General features: G+C 42.3%; 1 protein-coding gene across 1 annotated transcript in view; it reads right to left on the reverse strand.

Moving 5' to 3' along the window:
* Positions 1–553: 553 nt before the first annotated feature.
* LOC110990548 (uncharacterized) overlaps positions 554–14708 on the reverse strand; it is a 69386-nt gene continuing 55231 nt past the window's right edge. The window contains exons 6-19 of the mRNA XM_022255599.2: positions 14490–14631; positions 13696–13824; positions 12883–12965; positions 11883–12077; positions 11257–11435; positions 10771–10903; positions 9835–10059; positions 8351–8488; positions 7206–7393; positions 5609–5717; positions 5021–5194; positions 4259–4449; positions 2976–3153; positions 554–2064 (exon numbers count right to left, since the gene is read on the reverse strand). Coding sequence (XP_022111291.2) covers positions 1964–2064; positions 2976–3153; positions 4259–4449; positions 5021–5194; positions 5609–5717; positions 7206–7393; positions 8351–8488; positions 9835–10059; positions 10771–10903; positions 11257–11435; positions 11883–12077; positions 12883–12965; positions 13696–13824; positions 14490–14631 — 2165 coding nt within the window. The 3' untranslated portion in view covers positions 554–1963. The remainder of the gene's footprint in view (positions 2065–2975; positions 3154–4258; positions 4450–5020; positions 5195–5608; positions 5718–7205; positions 7394–8350; positions 8489–9834; positions 10060–10770; positions 10904–11256; positions 11436–11882; positions 12078–12882; positions 12966–13695; positions 13825–14489; positions 14632–14708) is intronic.

Below are 14708 nucleotides of genomic sequence, written 5' to 3' on the forward strand. Positions count from 1 at the left end.
CCTGTCGTTCTAAAGAAAGTATTGGGCCTGGTATACCACACGGAGTTCCGACCACTTAATCTCATTAGCTACAAAAAAGCCGTCATCATGCCAATAGTGCACGAATTTGCTTTCATCAACTAAGAAAGAAAAGCATCTCATCTTTCTTCAAATCTTTTGGAATCTTCAGAAAGGAACTTTGTAATACTTGAGTAATTTACCAACAAAGAAACAACGAAACACAGTTAACTTCACAGAAATCTCACGCGAATACAAATTTCTACGTACTCTTTGATGAATCCTAAATTATTGAGTTAGAAAATGCAAAATTCAGATTCAATAGTTCAGTCATCTTTTTGCACCATATAAGGTGAAAAAAACTGCTATCGATTTGGAAATTTTGTGTCACAGTGGACTAAATCTATTTGCGTAAAATCTTCAGAATTTATTTTCAAGACATAAAATAAAGTGTATGCTTCTTTTGAAAAGAAAAAAAAATATTGATAAGTACTAAACGTCCCCTTAACTGGTAAACTTGGACCCACAACCACAAGATAAAACATCTTCAGTCAACTTTCCCAATAAAACTTCCACTTTATTGGATTTTTCATTACCTACAAATCTATGGCTGCAGAAGTGGAAAGAGAAACAACTGTTTGCCTCTTAGCGAACGGCTTAAAGGAACTTGACCAAGTAGAGTTACAAATTGAACTAAAATAGTGCCCGTTAAAGATGGCCTACAGGCAACACGTATAAACGTTATACACAAGTAGAAAAATTTGTTAAATACTGCTATATCAAAATACTGGTAACTACAAAATTTATATAAAAATTCTGAGTAATATATATCAAAATCTCTGTATTTCAATCAATATAAAGAAAGAAAGAAATGTCTATTCAAATGAAAGTTTGTGGCAGGAAGATATTTCAGGAATTAATTTAACAATTTTGGGAGGATGATTTTACACATCAAATCTGTAAAGCTGCAAAAATTAATCCAATGATATCAGTCAGAACAGTTAGCTGTGACTCTATTTTGTGATACACTGGATTAAAATAAAAAAGGTACACATTAGATCTTGGCACATTAGCTTTAAATTTCCTTTTAAAAGACAATTTGGCATATTCAAGGTTTTATTTCCCATAGCTCATGCACTGTCCTTTAAGACAGCACAGTGCAGGGACTACATAACCGCTTACTAGGTTAATATTGCTCACATATTCAATTTCTTTACAATTTCTGTGCTAACTTGAGATGAGCTGCAGTAACTGAGGGACAGACACTGAGAGAGAAGGGGGGAGGGACTGATCTCTGTTGAGGGGCATTCCCCCCCACTCTACAAAATAAAGAAAACTGTTGTCCTCTGCCACAAAAATCCATCACGTTATTTTACACGAGGCTATTCAGCTTTGGAGAATTTCATTGCACTCCAAAAATTACACATTCAAAACTGATTGTGGCACTCGAAGTCGTAAAGCCGAATACCATCCCTTGTAACAAAGCGCCCTCTTGCATTTCAGCAAATAGCCAATAGACTCAACATTTTGAGGTTAGATTCAGTAACGTCGGCTGTCAGTGCAAAATTGATTCAAAATATAACATATCTGAGTACTGAAGTTCAACTCTTCCACACCAAACTGGGTTTCTTTACAAATATCCAAGTGAATATGCAAAGGTTTTCCGTTACAACAAAAATCACAAAATTAATCGGTAACTGGCACGCACTGGAAGACTGCGTATTTGAGTTGTCAGCATGAGGCACTGTAGGAAAACTAAACGGACTCTTCCGTCTGTGAGAATATATGAAAATTGTCCCCCCCCCATGTGATACGACGCTGTCCGGTACGCTATTCTACTTTTTCAAAGTAAAAGCTTGCCAGCTCTGTATTTAAGTACAACCGTGCAAAGAGCCCCCAAAATTCTACACAGCACTGTGCATTCAGCTTCATCTGGGTCCCTGGCTCCTCCTGTGATTGCGGAGCTCTAAATCAAGGGATGGTCCAGCACCCATCTACGTTCCCAGTTGTTCCGTCGTTTCAGCATGGCTTCCCTCAGGTCGTGCTCCGGACTACGCTTGGAGATGCCTGCGAGAAAAAAACAACCCAACTCACCGATCAGAACGTTTTTGACCACTTTTCACAGACAAACAATACTGATTTGCAAATGACACTTGCGCCCATGTAAAGAGATGGCTAACGGCTACAGCTTCTTCCCATAGACACGTGTGTTCCTCTTAGCCATAGCCAGTTGATTTGGACAGCCACAGCCAGGAGGGCAGTCTGACAGATGAAGCTAGCATTTCTCAACTTATTTAATGAGAAAGAACTTTGCAAGAGCAAACTAATTCATCCCCTAGTAGAAGGGCTAGACCTACATGGCTTCCTTCTCTCACAACATCCACAAGTGAAAAGACTTTCTGATGTAGCCAGATATATAAGACAGCAGGAGCATTAAGCAGAAACTCAAATGCTCAATTTCGTGGAGCTGCTTAACAGTTAGCAGAAAAGTTATGCTTACTGTAGCAGAAAATTTTCCTGACTGTAGCACTGTTTCATGGCAGTACTTAGCATGCTTACAATTGGGCACGCTTAGAGATTTCCACTGTTAAGCCAATCTTTCCTCCAAGGTGAGCGCGTCTTTACTGAGCTCATTACTTAAATTCTCCATGAAAAACACGGAGCCTCTGTCGGCATAAAATTGCGCACTTAGCAGCACTTTTTAGCCCAGTGTGCCGGTTATCACTGTGCCACATCATTATTATTGGGCCTATAAAAATCTCCCCCACCCCACAAAAAAACCATCTTAGCTCCCTGGGGAGTATAGAGCATGATGCTGTCATTTCAGGTGTAAACGGCAAACCAAACCCATAAACATTTGCAGCCACACAGGTATGCATTTATACACTTATCCAAAAATCCTAATCCCTAGACCACACGACCCTCCTCCCAGGAAGTGAAAGACTTTGTCATTCACTGATAATGCATGGATGGTTTACCTGACGGCAAATCCATGACTTTCCCGTAAGGAGGTAGGAAAGTCCGAGAGTGGTCCAGACATCCCCCATTGGTCCACTCGGCAGTCAGGTCGGCCACTCGACCTGCCACGCTCGCCTGGTTCAAAGGAGTGGCATAGAATCTGACCTGTGTCACATTCTTGTTGTACAACATAGCCACCTGAGACGGAAAGGAAGAATTTTAGGGAGTTTGATATCACAGCTTGTGTCGACTGTGGCATGCTTAACAATGCATGCCTTGCTCTGAAGAGCAAAACGAACTAAACCCCCAAATTGAAACAAGAGAGTCCTGCAAAAACCTGAAAACTTCAAAGGGCAGCTGCAATCAATAAAACACAATCCTTCACAATGCACCTCTGTGTCTCATTTAACCTCATTTTCCACTGTTGTTACACTATTTCCGGGGGGATGTTTTACTGCCGTTCTGGTGTTTATGTTAATGAGTTTTTCCATATTCATGAGCACTACTGTGATCTCATCCCAGGAAGAAAACCTGAATTGGTTTGTACAAAAAAAGTCCTCCATTTTTTGTAGATTTTGTTGGACTAAATTTGCACCTCTTTGTTTATGTGCATAGCAATGAGCAAGCATCAATCTCTTTCTCAAAAATGTTTTCAGATAGTAATTTGAACAGAAAAATCTCTCCACTGAACTGTGTCTTCCTTAGATGACATCACAGTAACAGTGCCCTCAATTGTCCAGGAAATCATGGATGATTTTGAGTGTTTATAAAAGTGCATTTTCAATGCATTTAACCAAACCAAAAAAATGCATGAGGTTTTCAGACATTTAAGAAGAATACAAAGTTACAGAAAAATTATTTCTAAGAAAAATTCATTCCACTAAGGTTTGTGTAGTGGTTCTTTGGCTTGGCCCACATGTGGATTGGGTTTTCAGTCTCTATACCTGAATCCATGGTTTTTACCCTCCCACCACTAAATCTGTGGCTGCTTCTTATATTTCTCCTCTCTACAGGTCTCTTCAGGCTTGTGAGCTACAATGCATAGGGGCACTTGTGAGGAATCTTTGGCTTCACTACCAAAAATGCCAGGAAACATTCCACGGGAAAGCAGATATAACCACTGGGAAACCCAATCATTATGATAAATCGGCTTGGTTTAAATTCAAAACTGGGTCGCAGTAGTAGAAGGTTAGGGTAAGGCAAACACCAGTCTATCATACCCCTAGATCAGAGGTCAGAGGTTGCCAGGGTGAAAAGTAAAGACAACACCATTACATCAGCTACCAATGCACAAACCACCCACCTTCAGGGGTTCTTGCAGGATGTTCAGTTCCGCAACATCTTTGACCCAAACAGTCAGGATGCCAGACGCATGGATGGCATACAGTTTCTGCATCAGCTCATAGACGGGCAAGGGGTTGTTCTCTTCAGCATATAGTCGCTCCTTGATGCTGCGATTAGGGTCTGGTCGATAGAGTTTCTCAATAGTGGGAACTGTAGGAAAGTCAAAAGATCCACTACTTCTTGGAACTCATTCTTGAGTTAGTTTACTCACAAAGTAATATCTAGTGAAAGATCCACTACTTCTTGGAGCCCAGTGTTGAGTTAATTTACTCACAAGGTATCATCTGTCACAAGATCTAATACGTCTTGGAACCCATTCTTGAGTTAATTTACTCATGAGGTAACATCTAGAGCATACATAATGCCTGTAACTCATTCTTGAGTTAATTTACTCATGAGGTAACATCTAGCGCATACATAATGCCTGTAACTCATTCTTGAGTTAATTTACTCATGAAGTAACATAATATAGCGCATACACAGTGCCTGTAACCCATTCTTGAGTTAATTTACTCATGAGGTAACATATAGCGCATACACAGTGCCTGTAACTCATTCTTGAGTTAATTTACTCATGAGGTAACATCTAGCGTATACACAGTGCCTGTGGAGAACAAACCATTTCTAGATTCAACCAGTTAATGACTCAGCTAAAAAATGCTTACAATGAGTATTCTCAATATCAAGAGACTGCCAAAGATGGCCCAGAGATATCACTCACCCATGAGAGAGAACAGCGGCGTCTTGTCTATGCAGTGTCTACGGCAGGCAGCAATCTTCAATTCGGTGTTGGCCCTCACGTACAGGTTTGTCTCGTCTTTCTCCTCCAGGAAACCAAACGGCACCCAATGAAGGAAGTTGTTGCAGTTCTCCACCTTCTTACTGTAGAATTCTCCTGATTGGACGAGACAAGAAATGGTTAGTAACCAACCAAAATTAGAAAAATTCAGGTCTGGAAGCTTAGAACAGTGAGGCGATTTGTTAAGTGCCAAAGTGTTCTTTCACCACTAATCTTATTCATTTTGTTGGGTGGGAGAAGATGGAAAGTCGGGTGAAAGATGCCCAGGATGCAACCATCTCCTCCTAAACTGTATTCCCCTAGAGTTGTATCTCCCCCCACCCCACCCCTTCATTCTTGTCTCACCTCCTTTTGAGGTGGGGCAAACAAGTACGCACCCATCCTAAACCTCATTGCATGCAGAGCGGGTGTCGACACGCCCATAATGATCTGCCCAGACCTCCCCAATATCTTACACCCCTCTCTCGCCCTCGCCCACTCCCCTTCCACCCCACCTGAACTCCCCCTCACCTTCTTTGCAGGTGGAGCAGGCACCCACGCAGCCTTCCAGGGCAGCCCTCACCTCACCAACATTGTGCAGCAAGTGTTTCCTGGTCACCTCTTTCCAGATGCGTTCCACCTATAATACCGGCGACACCAAATAGCTCAGAAATTGTTTGTGACTGTGGTTCAGGATGTTCTACTTATCATGGATTAGTATACAGATGTTTACGTGTGAAATGGTAAGAACAATTTCACGAAGTGGCAGACTGGCATTTCTTGTGACCGTGGTTCAGAACGTTCCATTCATCATGGGTTAGTACACAAACAATGAAAGGTTATGGGCGAAATGGTAAGAACAACTTCATGAGGTGACAGATTTAATGTTCTGTTCCACAAGGCAAAGCCAAGCGGAATCTTCACCTTCATGACAGAGGAACCTTCATGACAGAGGACAAAATGGCATTTGATGTTTGTCAGTATCACCCACAATTGAAAACCAGCGACTGTAGGACCACAACGTGCACGAATATTGTAACACACATTGTACGTTACATAAAATACACTTTCATGCATACTGTCCACACATGTTTCACATGCACAGTTCAGCGGTATATTCAACAGATATGATCAACGGTCAATCGCTGCTTACACCAAATAATTCACGATGTGGTTAATGGCATAACTGGGATACATTCGGCAGAGGCAAACTTTAGGGCCCTCATGTTGTGGAGGGAGCATGCTAGGATCTGACTTGCAGGTACCTCTGTCTCATGGAGTCAAAGGTGAAACACTGACCGAAGGGAAGGGGGGGTAACAGGCATTGAGCGCTGGGACGTGCCCCCCATGGCCCCCTCCTAAGTTTAGTACGTGTAACCGGGAAAAATGGCACACTATGGGGGAACTCGCAAAAGATCAAAAAATCTTTAACTAAACCAAGGATCGTTGTGGGAAAGGTTCGCACGAAACTGAGTTAACAAGGACTCAGACACCAAAATTTGACTTTGAAAAACACAAAAGAATTTATTAATGAAAAAGTACTGACAAAAAATTTTAAAAACCAAAAAAAAGGACTCCAGAACTAAAAACCAACACAGTGTGTCAAAATAGATCTAATGAGGAGAGTTTAGCTTTCGATCACTGACTCACAGACAGAAACCTGACTCAAGCAAAAATCGCACCCTCCGATGAGGAGAAACAAATGAACAATGATAGTGTCTCTGCTGGTTTGCTCTTCAAACTAAGTGGTCAGAGCATGGGGGGTCAAGTTATATGGATAGAAGCAAGGGCTAAAAGAAATAAACGGGGGGATACACAAACAGAAAAATACAGGGGAACGCTAAACCAAAACTGTATTCTTTGAGGGGAACTACTCCTATGAAACGATGCTCACAAAAAGTATAATACATTTCTAGTTCTGCCACATGCGCGACTCCAAATGATCGGCAACCCACCAATCACATCACGGGAATTTATTCGGGTGCTGCAGCATGTGGCCTTACTCTGAATTGGGTGGAATAATTCAACGACGTGGGATTAAAAATCCACCAATAAAATGAGAGCAATTTACTCATGCACTTTATAACAAAAACCGCTGTGATGACACAGAATGTTTGATCGGCATTACCTGCTCCTGTCTGTGTTGAGCTGTCCTCATGCAGAACGGTGTATTTTCCCTCGGCACGCACTTCTCGTCGTCAGCTGAGCTCGCGACAGATGCCGGGGCAGTGTGTACAAAGTCAATACTCTGTTTCTTGGGCTGGTAGGACGTACTGCAGGCAAGCATAGGATCATTGGGATCCACAATACGCCCCTCTGTGATGAACCAGAAATTCACATGAGATCACTCCTAATAATAACAGCCTCCTTCTCCGAAGGGGCTACAGAAAGCCAGACGGGAAAGAAATAAACTCCACGGATACATCAAATACTGCGAAACATAAATTCGCTTTAAATGGATCATCATCATTTGCGTGAAGAGAAAAATTGGCCCAAAATTATGATTTTTTCTCTTCAAAATTTGGGGTCTTTTGGGTTTTGGGGCAAAATTTACTAAGCTACATGATACATGATGCCTACAACTTGCTGTCACGGTAATCATTTTTTACAAAATAAACAATTACAAATTTATGGTTGGCATAGTACCATAGCTCACTTAACTCAAACCGGCCTGGCAAACCCAAACAAGCTTGGTTGTCAAGTGGTAAGACGCCAACACAACTGAGGAAGGGATTGTGGGTTCAAGTCCCATTCAAGAGCCTGTAAATTATTTTTCAAAAAGCCCCTAAACAACAGTGTTACTAAATTAATATACGTCAGCATAGGGCAAAAATACCCCCAAAAAAACAATAATATCCGCAAAGCACAAATTATATTTTGTCTAAAAAATATGACTTTTCTGAGATTTAGCAAAGGAAGTGCTTGCTTTTGGGGGATTTTATGAAAAATGGAACTCTTTTGAATGTTGAGGGTTCTGTTACGCTCTGAAATTTCCACTTGTCCAAATCCATTTGACTCTTGAAACAAGAAACAGGTAACCATTTTGAACATTCTATCTCTTTCCTGATCATCCTGTTCATGTTTCATGTCATTAGCTCTCCTTTCACCGCAACAGTCGCAGACAGTCAAAAATCCCTTCAACATGATTTGCCACAGTACACAGACACATAGGGGTCATTGGACTGATTTTGACTGACAGGTCCACTTTGTGAAGAATGCATGGGAGAGTTGGCTTCGGATAACTAGACAGCTAGAGTCTGGTGTTTTACTCACCCACAGCCCTGACCAGCCACCGCCCCTGCTCGTTCTTAAAGTCCTCCTCCGTCTCACCCGGCCCGAGGAGATCTCCGTTCTCGACCCAGGTGTGGAATGTCTTCCGCATGTCAATGAAGACCGAGTCCTCGTACAGACCTAGCACATGACCCAAACCAAGCAAAACTGAACATTTATACGAAAATGTCCTTGCCAGAAAATGCGCGAAGGTAACTGTGACTGAGGTTGGCTGAAACAAAGATTGTGCTCATTCAACTGAAAATTAGCTTAGCACCACTTATGTTATTTGGAAAACCGAGACAGAGTGCAGCTTAGATGTGCCCCTAACTCCCTAGGGTATATGTAAAATAATGTTGAAATCAGAGGATTTGGGACTGTTAGGGTTAAGTAGCTGCCCTAAGAGAAATGCACAGAGCCATTTTTGGTAACGGCATGGCATCTTTTACACAAACTATTGTTTTAAATATGGAAATTGGTTGAAATCGAAATATCGTGGTCCCCAAAAACTAGTTTAATGAATAAAAGCAAAAAAAAGGTAGTCTGTTTTGATACAATAATTTGTGCATGGTTTAAGTTGACCCCTTAAGAGCATTTTCAAAAATTACATTTTTGCCGTAATGACCTTTAACAACTGAGCCGACATTCTGAAACGCATTCCGAATCCACCCAATCACTGCAGTCTTTGGCCTCATATAGGTTCTAAAGCTTGCCAAGGGGGTACAGATGCATTGTGGCAACCCCGTTGGCTGCAGAAGCATTTAAAGTTATAGTCTTATTATTTGCGATTTTCCAAAAAATAACTGGTGAAATTATTGTTGCAAAGCAGGCTTGGTTTTAAGATGGTTTTGAGAATAAAGTCCCTGTAAAAATTATTCTTTCCGGTAAGCTATTATTTTGAAGGAAACAATGACAGAAGACCATTTCCAATGATGGGTCTGAAGACACATTTTTGGAAGTTGCCGTCAGTTGTTAGTTTTTTTACTCGGTCAAGTGCAGGCAAGCGTTGACATGACACATGCGCGCGCAGGTACGACATTTTGTCAGTTCAGCCCGCAATATCAAATAGCCACATTAGGTTGAATGAGAACATGTCCCAGGCGCTGAATTTGGGCACAATTCAAAATTGACTTGGTAATCTGATTTGGCATCAAGATCCTAAAACATGGTTCTTCTTGGAGTATACAGCATTCACTTAGCTGAAACTTCATCTGGTTAGTTGTTTGGCATCTTCCTTTCAAGATTTCGACCATGTTTGTTGTCTCAAAGGAGCATAGCGTACAGATGATACATGGTGGATTGCACCTTGAACATACTTGCTAACAAAGTGCATACTGAGGTGTTAAGAAAGCAATAAATGGATCCTGATTCTTTTTGTAACTTTAGCGTCATTCTTGAGAAAAAGAGACTATGCTTTGAATATTTCAGAGAGAAGCCTTCAACTTGTCGAGGGAACTCCGTTGTTCGTCAGGCAGGCACGCACTCACCGATGCCGATGTTGAAGCCAGCTTCAACGAAGGAAGGGCCGCACAAAGTGATCGCGTGTCGCATCAACCGCTCCGGGTGGTGGACCATTGCGTCCGAATGCTCGGGGTCGTAGGTCAACTCCATGCCTTGGCCCAGGATGGGCGAACCGTAGCGCGGGTCCAACAGGTTGATGTTGTTGTGCTCGGTCTTGGTCATGAAGCCCTGAAGGACTTTGATCTTTGCTCCTGAAATGGAAGAGCAAGAATGGAAAACTTGCCATCAGACTGAAATTTGGAGTTTGACACATACAATTTGTACGTACTGTGGCTTTTTTAGCTGGGACCGTAGTTAACCTTGTTTTGAGGTGCTAATTTGATTTTTTTTTTCTTTGGCAAGTTTCTGTTCTCTACCTAACTGGAATTTTCTGTCATCTACCCAGTTATACCAGTGCATTCAAACTTTAATTTGTAATTTTACGTCTCTTAAGACTCATCTAATTTTTAGTCTCATCAAAAAGATGTGCTTTTAACAAATAAATCAGAATTGGATTAGTTTAAATTGCACCAAATCAAATGCAAAAGCAAGTGGCATTTGACTTCAAGATGTATGTCCAGGCAAAATTTTTCAAGAGTTGAAACGTATCCTATTTTGTGAATTGGTACCACAAACGCTTGCCACGTGAGTGCAAATCACGTTTACGTTGATCACAGCAGCTTCAACGTGAAGATCCTAAACACGTCGTGCCTTCCATCAAGCACCTTAGGAAGTTTGAAATTTGTTGAGGGCCAAGAACAGCTTACACTGTTGTCCAACATGAACAGTCACTCGAAAACACAGCAATTGGACACAAGCACACGCACGGAACTTCTACCGTGCATGTCCACTGGACCATTCTCCATCCGACAAGGCGTGGAATTTCGCCCAAGAATTAGAGCACAGAAATTAACCCAAATTACCAGTGTTCCATTTCTTCTCCTGGCTGACCAGGTCCTGATAACATAGCAGGAGATGGGGACTAAGACGGAAATATCGGCCGTCCTCAGACGTGAACTGGTTCACCGTGGCATCGTCAGACAGCAACACGCCCAACTATGTTACAAACAAAAAAGGACCAAATAATACTTTTCAAAACAAATTCTTTTTACTGAACAAAGTTTACGTAACTACACTGTTGTGGTATTTTTTCAGGAAAGAATTTTAAGAAAAAGAGAGAAAAAATAGTTTTTCCATTACAATGAATTTTCATTTAGGATTTCCTGAAACAGTCCTCTTCATTCTACTGCAAACAGCCATAAGCCCTACAAAAAAAAATGTAAAGATGGAAAAACCTTGTGTGGACCTGGGCAGGTCCTCACTACCTACACTACAGGCACTGCTTTTGTTCTCATGTCCTCTAAAGGAATAAAGCACTTGTCCAGGTAGGCAGCTGATGAGGCTCTAACCTGATGATCCTTGTCAAAGAGCGGCCGTTGGCTCTCCGTTCCCTCAAAACCCTCGGGGAGCTGGTACTCCACAGCTTCGCTGGCTGGTGGCTCGACCACAAGGAGCTCAGTCCGAGGAAAGGTGACTGTGATGGCCGTCATGCCTGCCTGCTTCTTGGCAGCGACGAAGATGTGATCACCTGGTCAGGGTAGATGTGAGTTTTAACGAGGTTTAACAAGACTATAGACGTGACCTGGTATCAAACATATATGAGAACATACAAGCAACACCTTTGAATGCTTCAAAGATCACACCGCACTGGCAAAAATCTGGGCCAAAAATCAACATAGAACTAGTCATCGACTTTAACTATCAGCATCAACATTTGCTGGTAAACCTGTTTTGGATAAGCGGAGATGTTCTGAACAGATTAAAGTCAAAGTTCTTATATCAGCTCCACCAACAAACACACCCAAGTTCTGCAGGTGTTCACTTTAACTCCGCAAACTTTAGTGTATTAACAATTACAGGACTGTAAAGGGAATAAAGTTGAAATCTGGAGTATCTCTAGGAAGAAGAGAAATAATGCGGCCCATTCAAAGCAAATAATCAAGAGCATTTTTCTCGACAACTTTAGAATGCTAACCGTTGTGTTCAACGTAGTCGGCTGCTGCACAGGTTGCAAGTCCTGCTAGGCGACTGAACTTGGAAGTGTCTCCGTCCGACAGCGAAAGCTTTGCAGCACGTCCCTCATAGTGCAGGGAACCAGCTGGCTGGTCCCCATCAGTGTATGTGCTGCCCTCATGAGCCTCGTCCCAGGCCTCCAACACTAACAATTTCACTGGAAGACAAGAGGGAGGATGCAGAAGACTCAAAGAGTGCTATATAATGGGCTCATGGCGAGGAGCAAGACAGTAAGATACTTGCAATTGTTGAAAATTTGTATTCAGGACAACTTTCATTAACCACTTCCTGCCGGGGACTCCGGAATCAGAGACGTATGCTTTATAAGCTTGGCCGGGGTCTCCGAACTCGGACAAAGGAAACAGGGCTGTGTAAAAAAACTGTACTCCAAACAAAAGACCAGGCTGCTGAGCATTGGCAACATTTTTCACTCTCAAAAGTGGTGATAATCCAGCCTTGTTTTAAAACCGTATACCAGGGTTTGGGGCATTTAGGTCAGCAGTGCACTGAGCCAGGTTCGTGGACAAAAGAAAGTTACATAACACCGCACAATCTGGGCTCTTTTTACAAGGCTGCAGGCCTGGCTGAAATACTCAGGCATCAATGAAGGTCCCCTGTCAACTTAGAGTAGTGCCTAAAGATTACTTCGTGCGGCTATAAACATCCATTAAATGAAATGATGAATTTTTGAAGAATTTTGAAAATGGAAAAAATGATAATTATGCCGGCCCAGCATCATCAACATTGAAAAATGCCAGGGCATGAAGTGGTTAAAGGAACTTTCGGGTGAGTCAATGCCACACCCAAGATTGTCAATGCAGGGAGGGGGGGCTAAGACTGGAATTTATCCCAAAATAACTCATGATGTGCATGAAAGAAACTTGAGCTATTTGCAGGGAGTGCTGATCAGTTAATGAACGAAAATGAAAACTGCAATGAACTCAAGGGAAAGATTACGATACCTCCTGGCCACTCAATGCTGACAAGTTTTCCCAGGGTCTTCAGAGTTGCCATCAACCTTGCACTCATGGTCCGATCGGCACATCTGGTAAAAAAAAAAAGAGGAAACACTGAGGTTATTTACTAACACTCTTTACGGCAAAGTCATATGGGGTTCAACATAGATCTTGAAAAATAGTTTGCGGTGCCCGCTGCTACATTTGACTTGGGCCGGCCAGCCCACCCCAGCAAGCTCAATGGTAGAGTGGTTAACACGTCTGCACTAGTAAGCAGGTCGTGGGTTAGAGTCCTACCCGAGTTAGCTTATGAATGTTTTTCACAAGCTCTCGAACCAGACAGGCACTGAGAATTCAGTGTTTATGAATATACGTCGGTTAAAGGGCAAAACCCGTAATTAAAATTAACATCCCCCGACGCAAAGTACATCTTGAAAAAAAAAAGGTTCACATCTGGTGCTTGACGACAGTTCAAGTGCACCTTATTTTCTGACTTCAGCTTTCTTCTGGCTCATCTCATGCTCAAAGATGTTTCTTCCACACACGTCACGCACGTGCTTCTGAAATGTAAAATCTTCCAAATGTTAGCTTCATATCAGACACCTTGAAGCTCCACTGAAGTCGAGCTTCTCCACTCTGAGCTCAACAATTCTGAAGGGGAAGCAGCCTCAAACCAATCCTGGAGACAAATTTCTGAAAACCCCGGTCAAAATAATAAGCTAAAATAAAACGGACCACGGGCTATAATTGCAGCAAATCTAGTTTCTCCGTCAAATGATAAACTTTCAGCAAAAGGGCTCAGAAAATGCTACGGCCTACCTGCTGTTTAAGGCGAACCCCTTCATGTGTGCCGTGCAGTCTACACAGCTCCTGTCCTCAACTCCACACCAAGCGGCCGATCTCTCTTCATTCTCAAAAGCTATCAGAGTACCAGGATACTGCACCAAACTGAGAAGCAACGAATAGGAAAGAATCAAACTTTCCCACAATTTCATAACAATCACGGCCAAAACTGTATAGATTGTTGATACCAATAACTGAACACAGCCTGAGGTGGTACATGTATGTAATGGAATAGACCATTAAATCATGTGACCTATAGTGGGTACAACCCTATTGCAACGTGCGTTTTGAGTGTTATTTTCACACAATAAAACGAAGTTATGGTATAGTGCCCAACAAATCAGTAGTCTGAGTACGGTACCTACCGTCGGCTTTATTTTTAGTAAATGATACTTATGAAACACTTTGCTGTTGGTTGGGGCCGAGTTTGTTGGTAATTATTACCTGCTACAGGTCACGTGACAAATAGTGGTCACAAACGATCTATCCAGCACTAGTGCAGGACAGTCATTCCATACAACAATACGTCCTCATTTCTTCGGTGAAAGCTAGTGAACAAATCGGTTGAGAGATTTCTAACATAAGGCTTTCTCCGGCTACAACCAAAAATGTGCCAAGGTTGTGGACTTGACACTGACCGAGTCCCTGACACATTTCAGAGCCGGAAAAGAAACTTAAAAATGACTTCACCTCAAGCACTTACATGTACAATTGGAAAGCCATGCTGGAAACAAGCAGCGAGTTTAGTTTCAAATCCGTACGCTACCCACCTTGCAAAATCCACGGTGTCGTTCCTGGTGATGGGGCGGTGGATTTTACCCACAGAGCCATCCGCGTTGACGGCACCAGGGGGGAAAACTGCACCACTGGACAGGGATGCATTGGAAAGGCAAATCGGAACCCTGGGTGGGTCTGAGCAGAAAACAAAGAAAATCCATGCATTATCATGTGAGAAACTGAAGGCCAAAAGCTGCTGCACAAGAAAGCTA

Source organism: Acanthaster planci, linkage group LG19 (genome assembly GCF_054643075.1).
Source record: "Acanthaster planci isolate LZ-2023a linkage group LG19, COTS_SCS, whole genome shotgun sequence".
NCBI lineage: Eukaryota > Metazoa > Echinodermata > Asteroidea > Valvatida > Acanthasteridae > Acanthaster > Acanthaster planci.